The sequence below is a fragment of the Ranitomeya imitator genome, chromosome 5 (assembly GCF_032444005.1).
Source record: "Ranitomeya imitator isolate aRanImi1 chromosome 5, aRanImi1.pri, whole genome shotgun sequence".
Taxonomy (NCBI): Eukaryota; Metazoa; Chordata; class Amphibia; order Anura; family Dendrobatidae; genus Ranitomeya; species Ranitomeya imitator.
In genome coordinates this window covers 511,777,728-511,791,998 of record NC_091286.1, presented here as the reverse complement: position 1 = coordinate 511,791,998, position 14,271 = coordinate 511,777,728, and the positions used below count along the sequence as shown (strand labels likewise).

Below are 14,271 nucleotides of genomic sequence, written 5' to 3'. Positions count from 1 at the left end.
ATCTGTCACCACTGCAGTCTATGAGGTTAGTCAAGGAGTGCAGCGCTTACAAGCTCTCTGCTAGTCTGCCATGGAGCTTGTATGTGCTGCTCCGCTCTGAGATGACCTTGTTGCTGGATCCAGCCAGCATCAGTGACTCTGTATTCCTAGGATGCTGTAGAAGCAACATTGCCTTTGTAGCATCATAGAGATCAAAGTTCTGGACCAAAGGTGAATCAGGAATTGGATTGTCGGCAAGGCAGAGGAATGGGGTTTTCCTAATATAAAGATGAGAAAAACCCTTTAAGTAAAACCAACATGTGGGCTCTTTTTCTGACAGTAGCCCATGAGCTGCTTCCCAGATCTCCGGGCTCTTCTGAATTAAATTTTAAATGTGGACACCAACTTTTACTACTATTATTATTACCATTATTACTTTTACCTTTGGGAGTTAAAAGAGTTACCGATTACCAGAACATCCTGTTAAAGGGAATTTGTCATCAGATTTTTGCCACCTCACCTGAGAGCAGGAAAATGTATAGCAAGAGACCCTGATTCCAGATAAGTGTTAATTACTGGGCTGTATAGTGTAGATTTTATAGAACTAATGTTTTACCAGCAGGAGATTATCACTAGAAGACAGTAAACCTGCTGCCAAGCTGTCCTCTTTATTCATGAGCTCTGTGTGACTCCGCTGCCACCACTGATTAGCAATCTTCTGCCTATGCACAGTGTTCACAGAAAACAGCCAATCAGTAGTGTGGGTGGGGTCATCCAGAGCTCAGCATTCAGAGAACTGATAGATCTGCAGTAGAGAAAACAGTCATTCTATAAAAAATACATCAAGCAGGCCATCGCTGGAGTCAAGATCTCTGCTCCTTCATCATGCTGCTCTCAGAGGAGCTGCCAAAAAATGGACAGATTTTCTTTAATTTCCAGAACCCAATACTATTCTATATGTTATGTATATTGTATCTAGGTTGTGTTCACGTCTGCATTTTACAAAATTCCTGGAAAAAAAATGTCCCAGATTGCTGGATTATTATTTTCTGGTACCATGAGTGAAGACAGATAGACCCGATTGTAGTCATTGGGATCCATCTGTTCTGTTAGGATCCAATATGTCACAGTTTCAGGATTTGTCATTGGAGCATGGCAGAATAGGGCTTAGCTGTATCTAGTAACCTATCATTTCATGTATCTGTCCTGTGTGTCTTGTCCAGAATGTAATCTGTCCACGCAGTCTGACTGGGGCCAGATAGAACAATCCATCCTGACTGTGCTGGCTGATAGATCTGCTCTCTGGTTTACTGCTCTGGGGGGGTTATAGATTTTTTGTCACAAGTATTGCTTTCTGGCCGCATTCAACTACATCATGACAAAGCATTAATGTCGTGTACACATAAAATATAGAGCACTCAGCTCCAGAAATGACGTGAATAAGCACATTCTAGGAATTAATTAGTTTGCTTTTTTTTTTTTGCAAATTGCAGAAAAATGGCAAAACAAATGGCTTCTTAAATAGACAGCTTTGTGTGAGGTTTATAGAGTCGCGGGTAATGTGAAAACTGCCAATATTCTCTACTGAAAACTGTGACAAATTAGGTCCCAATTCTACTCGGCCTCTCCCTACCTTAGAAAAAAAAGAGAAACAAAAAAATATCTAGAGTCTACACAGCTAAGAAGTAACTCATAAATGATGTAATCTTAATTAAGTCTGTCTAATGTATGGAGCCCTTATGACAGATCCCATAACGAGCGTCTCTTGCTCTGGAGGACGTGCCCGGTCCTGCATTACACTGACACGTCATTGATTGGAATTGGCACTGTGTGGTGCTGCATTTCCCCTGCGTAGACCCCTCATACACCCCAATCAGGCGGAAGGTATCTCAGCCATCTCTACCGTACAGTTGACCTGTCGAGCGCTCCGGTGTTCTCTATTAGAGAGCCACTGCCAGAAATCTCAGGCGGCGGCTTACTCTGGGGGAAAAAAAGGTGGTGCGATCTGAAATTGGATATGTTTTATAGAAAAGTATCAACTCTTATACTGTATATTTCAGAGCAAATGGCTAGGTCCAAGGCGAGGGTCACCATGTATCTCACACTTCTTAATAATCAGTGAAAACTAGAACACCCCATTAATAACGTTGTAAGTCTCTAGAATATACTGTGACTGCTAATCTGTTAACTAATGGCTGGGCAATGTGCTAAACAAGATGATGGTGATCAAATGTGATGGTCATCTGTTGAATCACGCAACTGCCTCCAATCATTGTGCCACCATCACTGGGCGGCTGACATTCTGCGCCCTCCGAGAACTAAAACAATGCCTGCCTACGCTTACAAAACAGAATGGCACAGTATTGCACCCTCTGGAGGCAGAGACAGTTGAAGTGGTTTGGTTGCCTGACTGTCAGGGGGGACAATTGTTGCAACATTTGCCCTATAGTTAGAACAGCCATGGATAAAATCAGGAAATGCATGAATAAAGCAAATTGTGGAAGGCCTCCGAAAAATGATGAGACTAAATATTCCTAAATAATTACTTTTTCATAGTACGGTATTTCTTTTTCACTATCTGAATTTATTTATAAGGGAAATAAAGTTACATTTTATTACTTGGAAATTAAAGGAATAAATAAAATAGGTCACCTCCCCCCGATCAGCTGTTCTCGGTGTCAGCGGCGGCACCCAGAACTGTTCTATTGCGGAGCTGCTCTGTTCGCGGCCGGGTACTACACATCCGCCTTCTAGTTAAAATCAGTAGGCCGCTATCAGAAGACGTAGCAGCTCGGCAGTCAACCAGCTCTGGACAGCTGAGTGCATCTGATCTGTGGGGGTGCCGGGTGTTGGACTCAACTGATCAGATATTAATGACGTACCCTAAAGATGGGTCATCAATAAAAAAGTAGTGGAAAACATCTAAAGGGACCCTTTTAGCAGGATTGTGCACAGTAACCTACAGACAGTGTCAGGTTGGCGCCATTATACTTATTAAAATGATACCTGGTGATGAAATCTGTCTTGTGGTTGTTGTTTAATCTCTATTTTCAGTTTGGAGTTAATGATATGCTCGTGCTTCAGGCGGCCTGTGGGGGTCTTCATGTTGGGCTCTGATTAGGTATTCCCCAGTATGGCTTCTGACAGGTCACTGATCCCTCAGTCACCTGCCCCCTAGTTTACATAATAAATATTAAATATATATTTGTTTAAAATCCCCTTCTGCGGGCAGGCGCCGGCCGCGGTGCCTGCGCTGCACCATGATCGCATATATATTGTGCATGTAATTATTCTTTTTGATGGTATCATTTTAATCAGTATGATGACGCCAACCTGACACTGTAGGTTACTGTCCACAACCCTGCTGACAGGCTCCCTGTATTATGCTGTATTAGCTCAGTCTGAGCTGCAGGCCTCATACATAGTGATGTCTGTACCATCTCCTTGTATGGGGCGGTAATAGGGCACCTATAGACAAATCTGTGATCCTACTGTACCAAATCATGCGGCACTGCACAGCCTCCTGCATAAGGATCTGCCATGTTCACCAGGCCGTACTCAGGTAGGAATTAGTCTACTGATCATGTTCTGAGCATGGTAATTCATCAGGAAAGCAATTTTTTTTTCCTTCCTACAATCGTGCAAGCTTATTAATGGTTTGGGCCTGATGTATCTGTCATGTGAATCGCTTGTACTTGTGTACCTAATGACGCCTGTTCTGTATTCACAAGGAAAAGGAGACGGCATTATCTCTCAGATCGCGGAAAGGTTTAGAACTTTTTAAGAAACCATTTAGTGGCGTTGACAATATAATGGCAGACTAGAGCATGAATTTATTATTGTAAAGTATTAAAATATGAACAAGACAACATTGAAGTTGATAACAAAGATAATATCTGCCTGCATGCAAGTGTCATTTTCTTTTGAGATCTGAGGGAATTATGAAAATATAAAAATAATTAACTAGAAACCAGCGGTTGTCATGAGCAGCCAGAAATGTGATCTAAAATTACCATCCGTGTATATCTGTATGTTACAATCCTGTAAGATGGGTCACTTCAAGGAGGGAGTGTTCTCCCAGGTTATAAAAGTCGACTATTCTTTTTTTGGAAATTAAAATACTGATCTTGATCTTCCTTATTATTTTTACCTAGGGTCGCTGCTCAAGAGAGAATTGTAAATATCTCCATCCGCCACCACACTTAAAAACACAGCTAGAGATAAATGGACGGAATAACTTGATTCAGCAAAAGAATATGGCCATGCTGGCCCAGCAGATGCAGCTAGCCAATGCAATGATTCCCGGTACTCAGCTCCAGCATGTGGTAAGTGATGTAGATGGCCCCACTGTGTGAATTCGCTTCTGTTTCCACTGAACCCATCACTTATTTTGTAATAAATGATTGCTTTGTTCTATAGCAATGTCCCAAATGCCTTCCTCCAGCGGTCCCTCTTCCGCACACGTTGCAGATTCGTGTGCGGATTTTTCCGCTCAGATTCAGAAAAAGCCCTGCATTTTACCTGTGGATTTACTGCGGATTTTGTGCTGATTTCACCTGCGTTTTTACACCTGCGGATTCCAATTATGGTAATGTCAATTTCTCTAGCGGGTACGCTGAGTTTTATGTGCGGATTTTTCCTATAGACTTGCATTAGATGCAGAAAATCCGCAAGTAAAAAATGCACTTCCTTTTTTAATGTGTTGCCACTAGTGATGAGCAAGTTACCCGGGTTTTCCGAGCATGCTTGGGTGTTCTCCGAGTATTTTGGGCGTGCTCGTAGACAGCCTGAATACAGTACATGTGAGGATTCCCTAACAAACAGGCAATCCCTGCATGCGTTCAGATTGTCTAACAGCCACAAATCATGCAGCTGCAGGGACTAAAACATACCGTATTTTTCGGATTATAAGATGCACCCCAAATTTTGAGGAGAAAAATAGAAACTTTTTTTTTTCTTTAAATAAAATGGTGGTGCTTCTTATAAACCATGCGTCTTATTTCTTACCAGTGATGGTGGCTGAGGTGAAGCGGGGTCCCAGGGTCGCTGCTGGAGGGGGCAGGAGTGGGATGATGCTGCAGGCCGCAGACTGGGAGGAGAGGGTGTCCGATGTGCAGTGCGCCGCTGCAGGTGTCTGGTGCTGTGGGGGTGTCCGGCACTGCGGGTGTGTCCGATGCTGCTGGGGGGCTCTGCCGAAATTTTGTGAAAGGCCAGAGTTCCTGCAATTCCGGGGTTTCCTGTGCGGTGCACTCCGGGAAAATGGCCACTGGGGGGCGGCGCATGTGCAGATGGACATCTCGTCATCAAGATCTCGGGAGATGAGATCTCCATCTGTGCATGCACTGCCCCAGGTGGCCATTTTCCCGGAGTCCACCGCACAATAAAACCCCGGAATTGCAGGGGCAAATGCAGGGGCTCTGGCCTTTCATAAAATGTTGGCAGAGCCCCGCGCAGCATCAGAGACCCCTGCAACAGCCCCGGAGACCCCCGCAGCAGCACCGGAGACCCCCGCAGTACTGTCAGACACCCCAGCAGTACTGCCGGGCACCCCCTCATCTCAGCCTGCAGCAACAGTACCGGTAAGGTGTATATATACGCATTATAAGACGCACCCCCATTCCTCCCCCAAATTTGGGGGCAAAAAGTGTATCTTATAATCCGTAAAATACGGTAATCTAGGAGCACGCCCAAAATACTCAGAGAACACCCGAGCATGCTCGAAAACCCGAGTATCAAGCACACTCACTTATCACTTGTTGCCACGTTGTAGATATTCAAAAATCACTGTGTCAATTAAGATTTATCAAAGTCAAATACCAGGAAGTATCAAAAACAAAGCAGCTTTATTTAAAACATGACGTACCAGCCAGAGACAAAACCTGCAGTGTCAAAAACGCAATACAAAAACACGTAAAACACTAATTCAAATACACAATAAAAAAGTAACCTAATCTACTTACTAGGTGCAGAAACGGTGAAGAAAATCTGCAACACCAAAGGCTCACCAAAAGCTCGTTATGGGAATGTAGCCGAACAGAGCTCCTAACCGCCTCCTTCCTTCAGTCAGTTACAGCGTTGAAGGACAGAGGGAGCATTATTTTGTTTTCTCTAATCCTGTACAATCCCTTTAAACATTTGAGAACTCTAAACTGTGTAAAGAGTAGCTAAACTTGTGCTATTACTTTTTATATGTCATTGTTCTCCTAATTGCAAGTAGATCAGAGGGGGTCCAAGTCCTGAGACCACCACCGATTGCTCAAACACCAAAGTGCACAGCTCATGAGAGAGAAGAGTTCAGCTCCTGCCTGGGCACCCACACAGACTGAGGTGCGGATGCAGTAGACAGTGTATGCGTTCTCCTACACCGTACTCCTGTACGGGTGCGCGCTTCGCTGTGTGCGCCTTTCTCCTGAGCTGCATATTGCTCAAGACAATTTTGAACAATCAATGGGGGTTTCAGGGCCTGGACCCCCACTGATCTACTTGCAGTTAAGAGAACAACAGCATATAAAAAATAACAGCAAAAGTTCAAGTACTCTTTATGGATTTGTAAGACTACCACCGAGTTCAGCAGGAACTGTAGAAATATTAAGCGGTGTTCTCTCTCTAGAAACAGCCGACAGCATTCATATATTGAAGTGAGTGAACGCTATATCAGGCAGCGTCCTGAAGGCCTCGGTGAGGCACGTTATTTCTGTTTTCTTACAACTTGCCACTGGGGAAGGTAGAAAACATCACAACAGCCCTACCCAGGAATTCAGCTCTGGAGGCAGAATATAAAATAACGCAAATAAAGCAGGTTGTAGACTCATTCTGCCAGTAAGACCGCTTATTTTACATAGGGAAATTGACCTTCTAAATAGAATAACAAAATAGCGATCAGTAATAACATATTAGAAAGGAGCTTTGTTATACAGGAGCTGACATGTGCCCAGTTCATTGACTCATGGCTTCGGTTATATTCTGCAGCATAATTTCCATTTTGATAGTTGGGAAAAAGAACAGATATTTTAGAACACAGCCCTAAATAAAACTTTGGGTAACAGTAGGAGTGGCTTGTATACTTTACTTCAAAATGTTAATGGTTTTATTAAAGGGATTTTCCACTACTGTCATAGTTATGTATCTGAATAGGAGCTGATGTTCATCGGCCGCTAAACAGATGTGATGTTCTGCCTCTTAGGGCACATTCGCACGTCAGTATTTTGCATCAGTGTTTGTAAGCTAAAACCAGGAGTGGAACTTACAGAGAAAAACTATAATAGAAAGACTGACACCTGTTCTGTGTTTTGGTGACAGTTCTGGTTTTGTCATACAAATACTGATGAAATACTGATCCAAAATACTGACCTGTGAATAAAGCCTTATACTGATTACTAATTACCCCACTAGAGCTGATCGCAGCTGGTCGGTGGGGTACCGGGTGTCAGAACCCCACTGCTCTGAAAAGGATTTTGTTAACGATTCATCAACAGTATTATAGTAGAAAACCAATGTGAGGCCAGTACTGGTGAGATACATGGTCTGTGTATGTATGTGACATCCGTGTTTGCTGTCAGTGTGTCCGTGTGTTACATCCATGTGCCGTCTGTGTGACACTTACCGGCACCTGGGAAAAGCAGTACAGTTTGCGCTGAAGGCAGCTCTCATCATTGTCTCCTGCACTTGTGAAGATCAGTTGTCATCACTGTGACAAGTCCGGGTCATGGGAGGAAGCGGTACTGTTTGCGCTGTTCCTAGGTGCTGGCCGGCTGCTGAAGGTAACTCTCATCATTGTCTACTGGTCGCGCTGAGATCATTATAACCATGAGACAATGATGGGAGATGCATTCAGCAGTAGCTGTGTCCCTCTGGGCCAAGGGACAATATCCCATTAGGTTCCCTGGCTATTAATAACAGCTCACAGCTGTTTGCATAGCCTTTCCTGGTGAATTTATGAGGGACCAAAAAAAAATTAAATAGTGCCCCCCTATAAATACAAACCAGCAAAGGCTAAACGGACAGCTGTGGGTTGATATTAATAGCCTGGGAATGGGTCAGAGATATTGCCAACCCCGTGCGGAGCGTGCGGCTGCATGTATTCCTATGCGGCTGCACGCTCTGATCTGAGTGTCGGCAGCAGCACCGAGTTTTAACATGCGAGACTCATCCGAGTTGCTCGTAAGTGAGTGTGAGCCTTTAGCCTTACTCTTCCCACCTGCTCTGTGGCAGTGTCAAGTGGTGTAGTAGAGGTGGGTTGATGTCACCTCTGTATTGTCCGGTAACATCAAGCCCAGGTGTTAGTAATGGAGAGGCGTATATAAGTCATATTGTAAAAAAGTATATAGTCATATTGTAAAAAAGACACAGCCAGAAGAAAGTCCTTTATTTTAAATAAAAATCAACACCCTGTTTTATACATTTATTTTAAAATATAAAAAGCACAGTTATACTCACCTTATGCCTATTCAATTGAAGCCCTGTCCCCTGTAAAAGTCAAAAAATAATTAACAACAAAAATACTCACCATCATAAAGATGGATTACAGCGTGTCATCTGTGTGTCATCAGTGTGCATGTGTGCAGCGCGCATTTTGTCTGTGCTACGCAAAAAAACTGACATGTCTGCAGGTTTTTACACACAGACACACAGTCCGTGTGAAAAATCTGACATGTGCTCACCATCATTCTAAAATTCAGACTAAGGCCGGTTTCACACGTCCAGATAATTCCGGTACCGGAACAAATCGGTACCGGAATTATCCGTGTGCCCCTACGTTTCTGTGGCACATCAGTGTGGCACACGTGCGGCACATGTGTGCCGCCCGTGTGCCACTGGGTACCACACGCACCGTGCTGGGTACCACACGTACCAGCATCTGGTGCTGAAGCCGCGATTCATATCTTCCCTGCAGCAGCGTTTGCTGCAGAAAAGATATGAATAATAGTGTTTCAAATAAAGATCTATGTGCCCCCCGCCCTCCCACCCCCTGTGCGCCCCCCGCTGTTCTGAAAATACTCACCCAGCTCCCTCGTTGGCTGTCGCTGCTTCCTGTTCTGGCCGCATCTTCTCCTGTATGCGGTCACGTGGGGCCGCCGATTACAGTAATGAATATGCGGCTCCACCCCTATGGGAGGTGGAGCCGCATATTCATTACTGTAAATGAGCAGCCCCACGTGACCGCATACAGAAGATGCGGCCAGGAGAGGAAGCAGCGCCGGCGAGGGAGCAAGCCGGGTGAGTATTTTCAGAACAGGGGGGGGGGAGGGGGGACGCACAGGCGGTGGGAGGGCAGTCGGACACATAGATCTTTATTTTAAACACTATTATTCATATCTTCTCTGCAGATGCAAATGCTGCTGCAGGGAAGATATGAATCGCGGCTTCAGCACCAGTGGGGGGGAACAGTGCTTAATGTAGCGCTGTCTCCTGCACTGCACACGGACAACGTCCGTGTGCGGTACGTGTTTTACACGGACACATTGACTTTAACCCCTTCCCGACCCATGACGCCACGTAGGCGTCATGAAAGTCGGTGCCATTCCGACCCATGACGCCTATGCGGCGTCATGGAAAGATCGCGTCCCTGCAGATCGGGTGAAAGGGTTAACTCCCATTTCACCCGATCTGCAGGGACAGGGGGAGTGGTAGTTTAGCCCAGGGGGGGTGGCTTCACCCCCTCGTGGCTACGATCGCTCTGATTGGCTGTTGAAAGTGAAACTGCCAATCAGAGCGATTTGTAATATTTCACCCATTATAACGGGTGAAATATTACAATCCAGCCATGGCCGATGCTGAAATATCATCGGCCATGGCTGGAAATACTAGTGTGCCCCCACCACACCCCACCGATCGCCCCCCCACCCCCCCGATCTGGCCGGTACACTGCTCCGGCTCCCCTCCGTCCAGTGCTCCGCTCCCCCCCGTGCTCGTGCCCGCTCCCCCCGTGCTCCAATCACCCCCCCGTGCTCCAATCACCCCCCCTGCACTCCGATCCACCCCCCCCGGTGCTCCGTTCCACCCCCCCGTGCTCCATTCCAGCCCCCCCGTGCTCCGTTCCACGCCCCCCGCGCTCCGTTCCACCCCTCCCGCGCTCCGATTCCCCCCCCCCGTGCTCCGATCCCCCCCCCCGTGGTCCCCCCCCACCCTATCATACTTACCGATCCAGCCGTGGTCCCGTCCGTCTTCTCCCGGGCGCCGCCATCTTCCAAAATGGCGGGCGCATGCGCAGTGCGCCCGCCGAATCTGCCGGCCGGCAGATTCGTTCCAAAGTGCATTTTGATCACTGAGATATAATCTATCTCAGTGATCAAAATAAAAAAAATAATAAATTACCCCCCCCCCTTTGTCACCCCCATAGGTAGGGACAATAAAAAAATAAAGAATTTTTTTTTTTTCCACTGTTAGAATAGGGTTAGGGTTAGGGGTAGGGTTAGGGTTAGGGGTAGGGTTAGGGTTAGGGGTAGGGTTAGGGTTAGGGGTAGGGTTAGGGGTAGGGCTAGGGGTAGGGTTAGGGGTAGGGTTAGGGGTAGGGTTAGGGTTAGGGTTAGGGCTAGGGTTAGGGTTAGGAATGTGCACACGTATTCTGGTCCTCTGCGGATTTTTCCGCTGCGGATTTGATAAATCCGCAGTGCTAAACCGCTGCGGATTTATGGCGGATTTACCGCGTTTTTTTCTGCGCATTTCACTGCGGTTTTACAATTGCGATTTTCTATTGGAGCAGTTGTAAAACCGCTGCGGAATCCGCACAAAGAAGTGACATGCTGCGGAATGTAAACCGCTGCGTTTCCGTGCAGTTTTTCCGCAGCATGTGTACAGCGATTTTTGTTTCCCATAGGTTTACATTTAACTGTACACTCATGGGAAACTGCTGCGGATCCGCAGCGTTTTCCGCAGCGTGTGCACATACCTTTAGAATTAGGCTATGTGCACACGGTGCGGATTTGGCTGCGGATTCGCAGCAGTGTTCCATCAGGTTTACAGTACCATGTAAACATATGAAAAACCAAATCCGCTGTGCCCATGGTGCAGAAAATACCACGCGGAAACGCTGCGTTGTATTTTCCGCAGCATGTCAATTCTTTGTGCGGATTCCGCAGCGTTTTACACCTGTTCCTCAATAGGAATCCGCAGGTGAAATCCGCACAAAAAACACTGGAAATCCGCGGAAAATCCGCAGGTAAAACACAGTGCCTTTTACCCGCAGATTTTTCAAAAATGGTGCGGAAATATCTCACACGAATCCGCAACGTGGGCACATAGCCTTAGGGTTAGGGTTGGAATTAGGGTTGTGGTTAGGGTTAGGGGTGTGTTGGGGTTAGTGTTGTGGTTAGGGGTGTGTTGGGGTTAGGGTTGTGATTAGGATTATGGCTACAGTTGGGATTAGGGTTGTGATTAGGGTTGTGGTTATGGTTAGGGGTGTGTTGGGGTTAGGGTTGTGGTTAGGGGTGTGTTGCGGTTAGGGTTGTGTTTAGGGTTATGGCTACAGTTGGGATTAGAGTTAGGGGTGTGTTGGGGTTAGTGTTGGAGGTAGAATTGAGGGGTTACCACTGTTTAGGCACATCAGGGGTCTCCAAACGCAACATGGCGCCACCATTGATTCCAGCCAATCTCGTATTCAAAAAGTCAAATGGTGCTCCCTCACTTCCGAGCCCTGACGTGTGCCCAAACAGTGGTTTACCCCCACATATGGGGTACCAGCATACTCAGGACAAACTGCGCAACAATTACTGGGGTCCAATTTCTCCTGTTACCCTTGTGAATCTAAAAAAATGCTTGCTAAAACATAATTTTTGAGGAAAGAAAAATGATTTTTTATTTTCACGGCTCTGCGTTGTAAACGTCTGTGAAGCACTTGGGGGTTCAAAGTGCTCACCACATATCTAGATAAGTTCCTTGGGGGGTCTAGTTTCTAAAATGGGGTCACTTGTGGGGGGTTTCTACTGTTTAGGCACACCAGGGGCTCTGCAAACGCAACGTGACACCCGCAGACCATTCCATCAAAGTCTGCATTTCAAAAGTCACTACTTCCCTTCTGAGCCCCGACGTGTGCCCAAACAGTGGTTTACCCCCACATATGGGGTATCAGCGTACTCAGGAGAAACTGGACAACAACTTTTGGGGTCCAATTTCTCCTGTAACCCTTGGGAAAATAAAAAATTCTGGGCTAAATAATTATTTTTGAGGAAAGAAAACGTATTTATTATTTTCACGGCTCTGCATTATAAACTTCTATGAAGCACTTGGGGGTTCAAAGTGCTCACCACACATCTAGATAAGTTCCTTTCAGGGTCTAGTTTCCAAAATGGGGTCACTTGTGGGGGGTTTCTACTGTTTAGGCACATCAGGGGCTCTGCAAACGCAACGTGACGCCCGCAGAGCATTCCATCAAAGTCTGCATTTCAAAACGTCACTACTTCAATTCCAAGCCCCGGCATGTGCCCAAACAGTAGTTTACCCCCACATATGGGGTATCACCGTACTCAGGAGAAACTGGACAACAAATATTGGGGTCAAATTTCTCCTGTTACCCTTGGGAAAATTAAAAAATTCTGGGCTAAATAATTATTTTTGAGGAAAGAAAACGTATTTATTATTTTCACGGCTCTGCATTATAAACTTCTATGAAGCACTTGGGGGTTCAAAGTGCTCACCACACATCTAGATAAGTTCCTTTGGGGGTCTAGTTTCCAAAATGGGGTCACTTGTGGGGGGTTTCTACTGTTAAGCCACATCAGGGGCTCTGCAAACGCAACGTGACGCCCACAGAGCATTCCATCAAAGTCTGCATTTCAAAACGTCACTACTTCACTTCCGAGCCCCGGCATGTGCCCAAACAGTGATTTACCCCCACATATGGGGTATCAGCGTACTCAGGAGAAACTGGACAACAACTTTTGGGGTCAATTTCTCCTGTTACCCTTGGGAAAATAAAAAATTGCAAGCTAAAAGATCATTTTTGAGAAAATAATTTTTTTTTTTATTTTCATGGCTCTGCGTTATAAACTTCTGTGAAGCACTTGGGGGTTCAAAGTCCTCACCACACATCTAGATTAGTTCCTTTGGGGGTCTAGTTTCTAAAATGGTGTCATTTCTGGGGGATCTCCAATGTTTAGGCACACAGGGGCTCTCCAAACGTGACATGGTGTCCGCTAATGATTGGAGCTAATTTTCCATTTAAAAAGCCAAATGGCGTGCCATCCCTTCCGAGCCCTGCCGTGTGCCCAAACAGTGGTTTACCCCCACATATGGGGTATCAGCGTACTCAGGACAAACTGGACAACAATATTTGGGGTCCAATTTCTCCTATTATCCTTGGCAAAATAGGAAATTCCAGGCTAAAAAATCATTTTTGAGGAAAGAAAAATTATTTTTTATTTTCATGGCTCTGCGTTATAAACTTCTGTGAAGCACCTGGGGGTTTAAAGTGCTCAATATGCATCTAGATAAGTTCCTTGGGGGGTCTAGTTTCCAAAATGGGGTCACTTGTGGGGGAGCTCCAATGTTTAGGCACACATGGGCTCTCCAAACGCGACATGGTGTCCGCTAACAATTGGAGCTAATTTTCCATTCAAAAAGTCAAATGGCACGCCTTCTCTTCCGAGCCCTGCCGAGTGCCCAAACAGTGGTTTACCCCCACATATGAGGTATCGGCGTACTCGGGAGAAATTGCCCAACAAATTTTATGATCCATTTTATCCTACTGCCCATGTGAAAATTAGAAAATTGAGGCGAAAAGAATTTTTTTGTGAAAAAAATTACTTTTTCATTTTTACAGATCAATTTGTGAAGCACCTGAGGGTTTAAAGTGCTCACTAGGCATCTAAATTAGTTCCTTGGGGGGTCTAGTTTCCAAAATGGGGTCACTTGTGGGGGAGCGCCAATGTTTAGGCACACAGGAGCTATCCAAACGCGACATGGTGTCCGCTAACGATGGAAATAATTTTTCATTCAAAAAGTCAAATGGCGCTCCTTCCCTTCCGAGCCTTACCATGTGCCCAAACAGTGGTTTACCTCCACATGTGAGGTATTGGTGTACTCAGGAGAAATTGCCCAACACATTTTAGGATCCATTTTATCCTGTTGCCCATGTGAAAATGAAAAAATTGAGGCTAAAAGAATTTTTTTGTGAAAAAAAAGTACTTTTTCATTTTTACGGATCAATTTGTGAAGCACCTGGGGGTTCAAAGTGCTCACTATGCATCTAGATAAGTTCCTTGGGGCGTCTAGTTTCCAAAATGGGGTCACTTGTGGGGGAGCTCCAATTTTTAGGCACACGGGGGCTCTCCAAACGTGACATGGTGTCCGCTAAAG

General features: G+C 45.7%; 1 protein-coding gene across 14 annotated transcripts in view; it reads left to right on the top strand.

The window, feature by feature from the left end:
- The window catches only part of MBNL1 (muscleblind like splicing regulator 1), a 231,664-nt gene that overhangs the window by 174,999 nt on the left and 42,394 nt on the right, over positions 1-14,271 (top strand). For all 14 annotated transcript variants that reach the window (XM_069727472.1, XM_069727475.1, XM_069727482.1 and 11 more), the window contains one exon: positions 4,134-4,304. In XM_069727472.1, the coding sequence (XP_069583573.1) occupies positions 4,134-4,304 (171 nt within the window). The remainder of the gene's footprint in view (positions 1-4,133; positions 4,305-14,271) is intronic.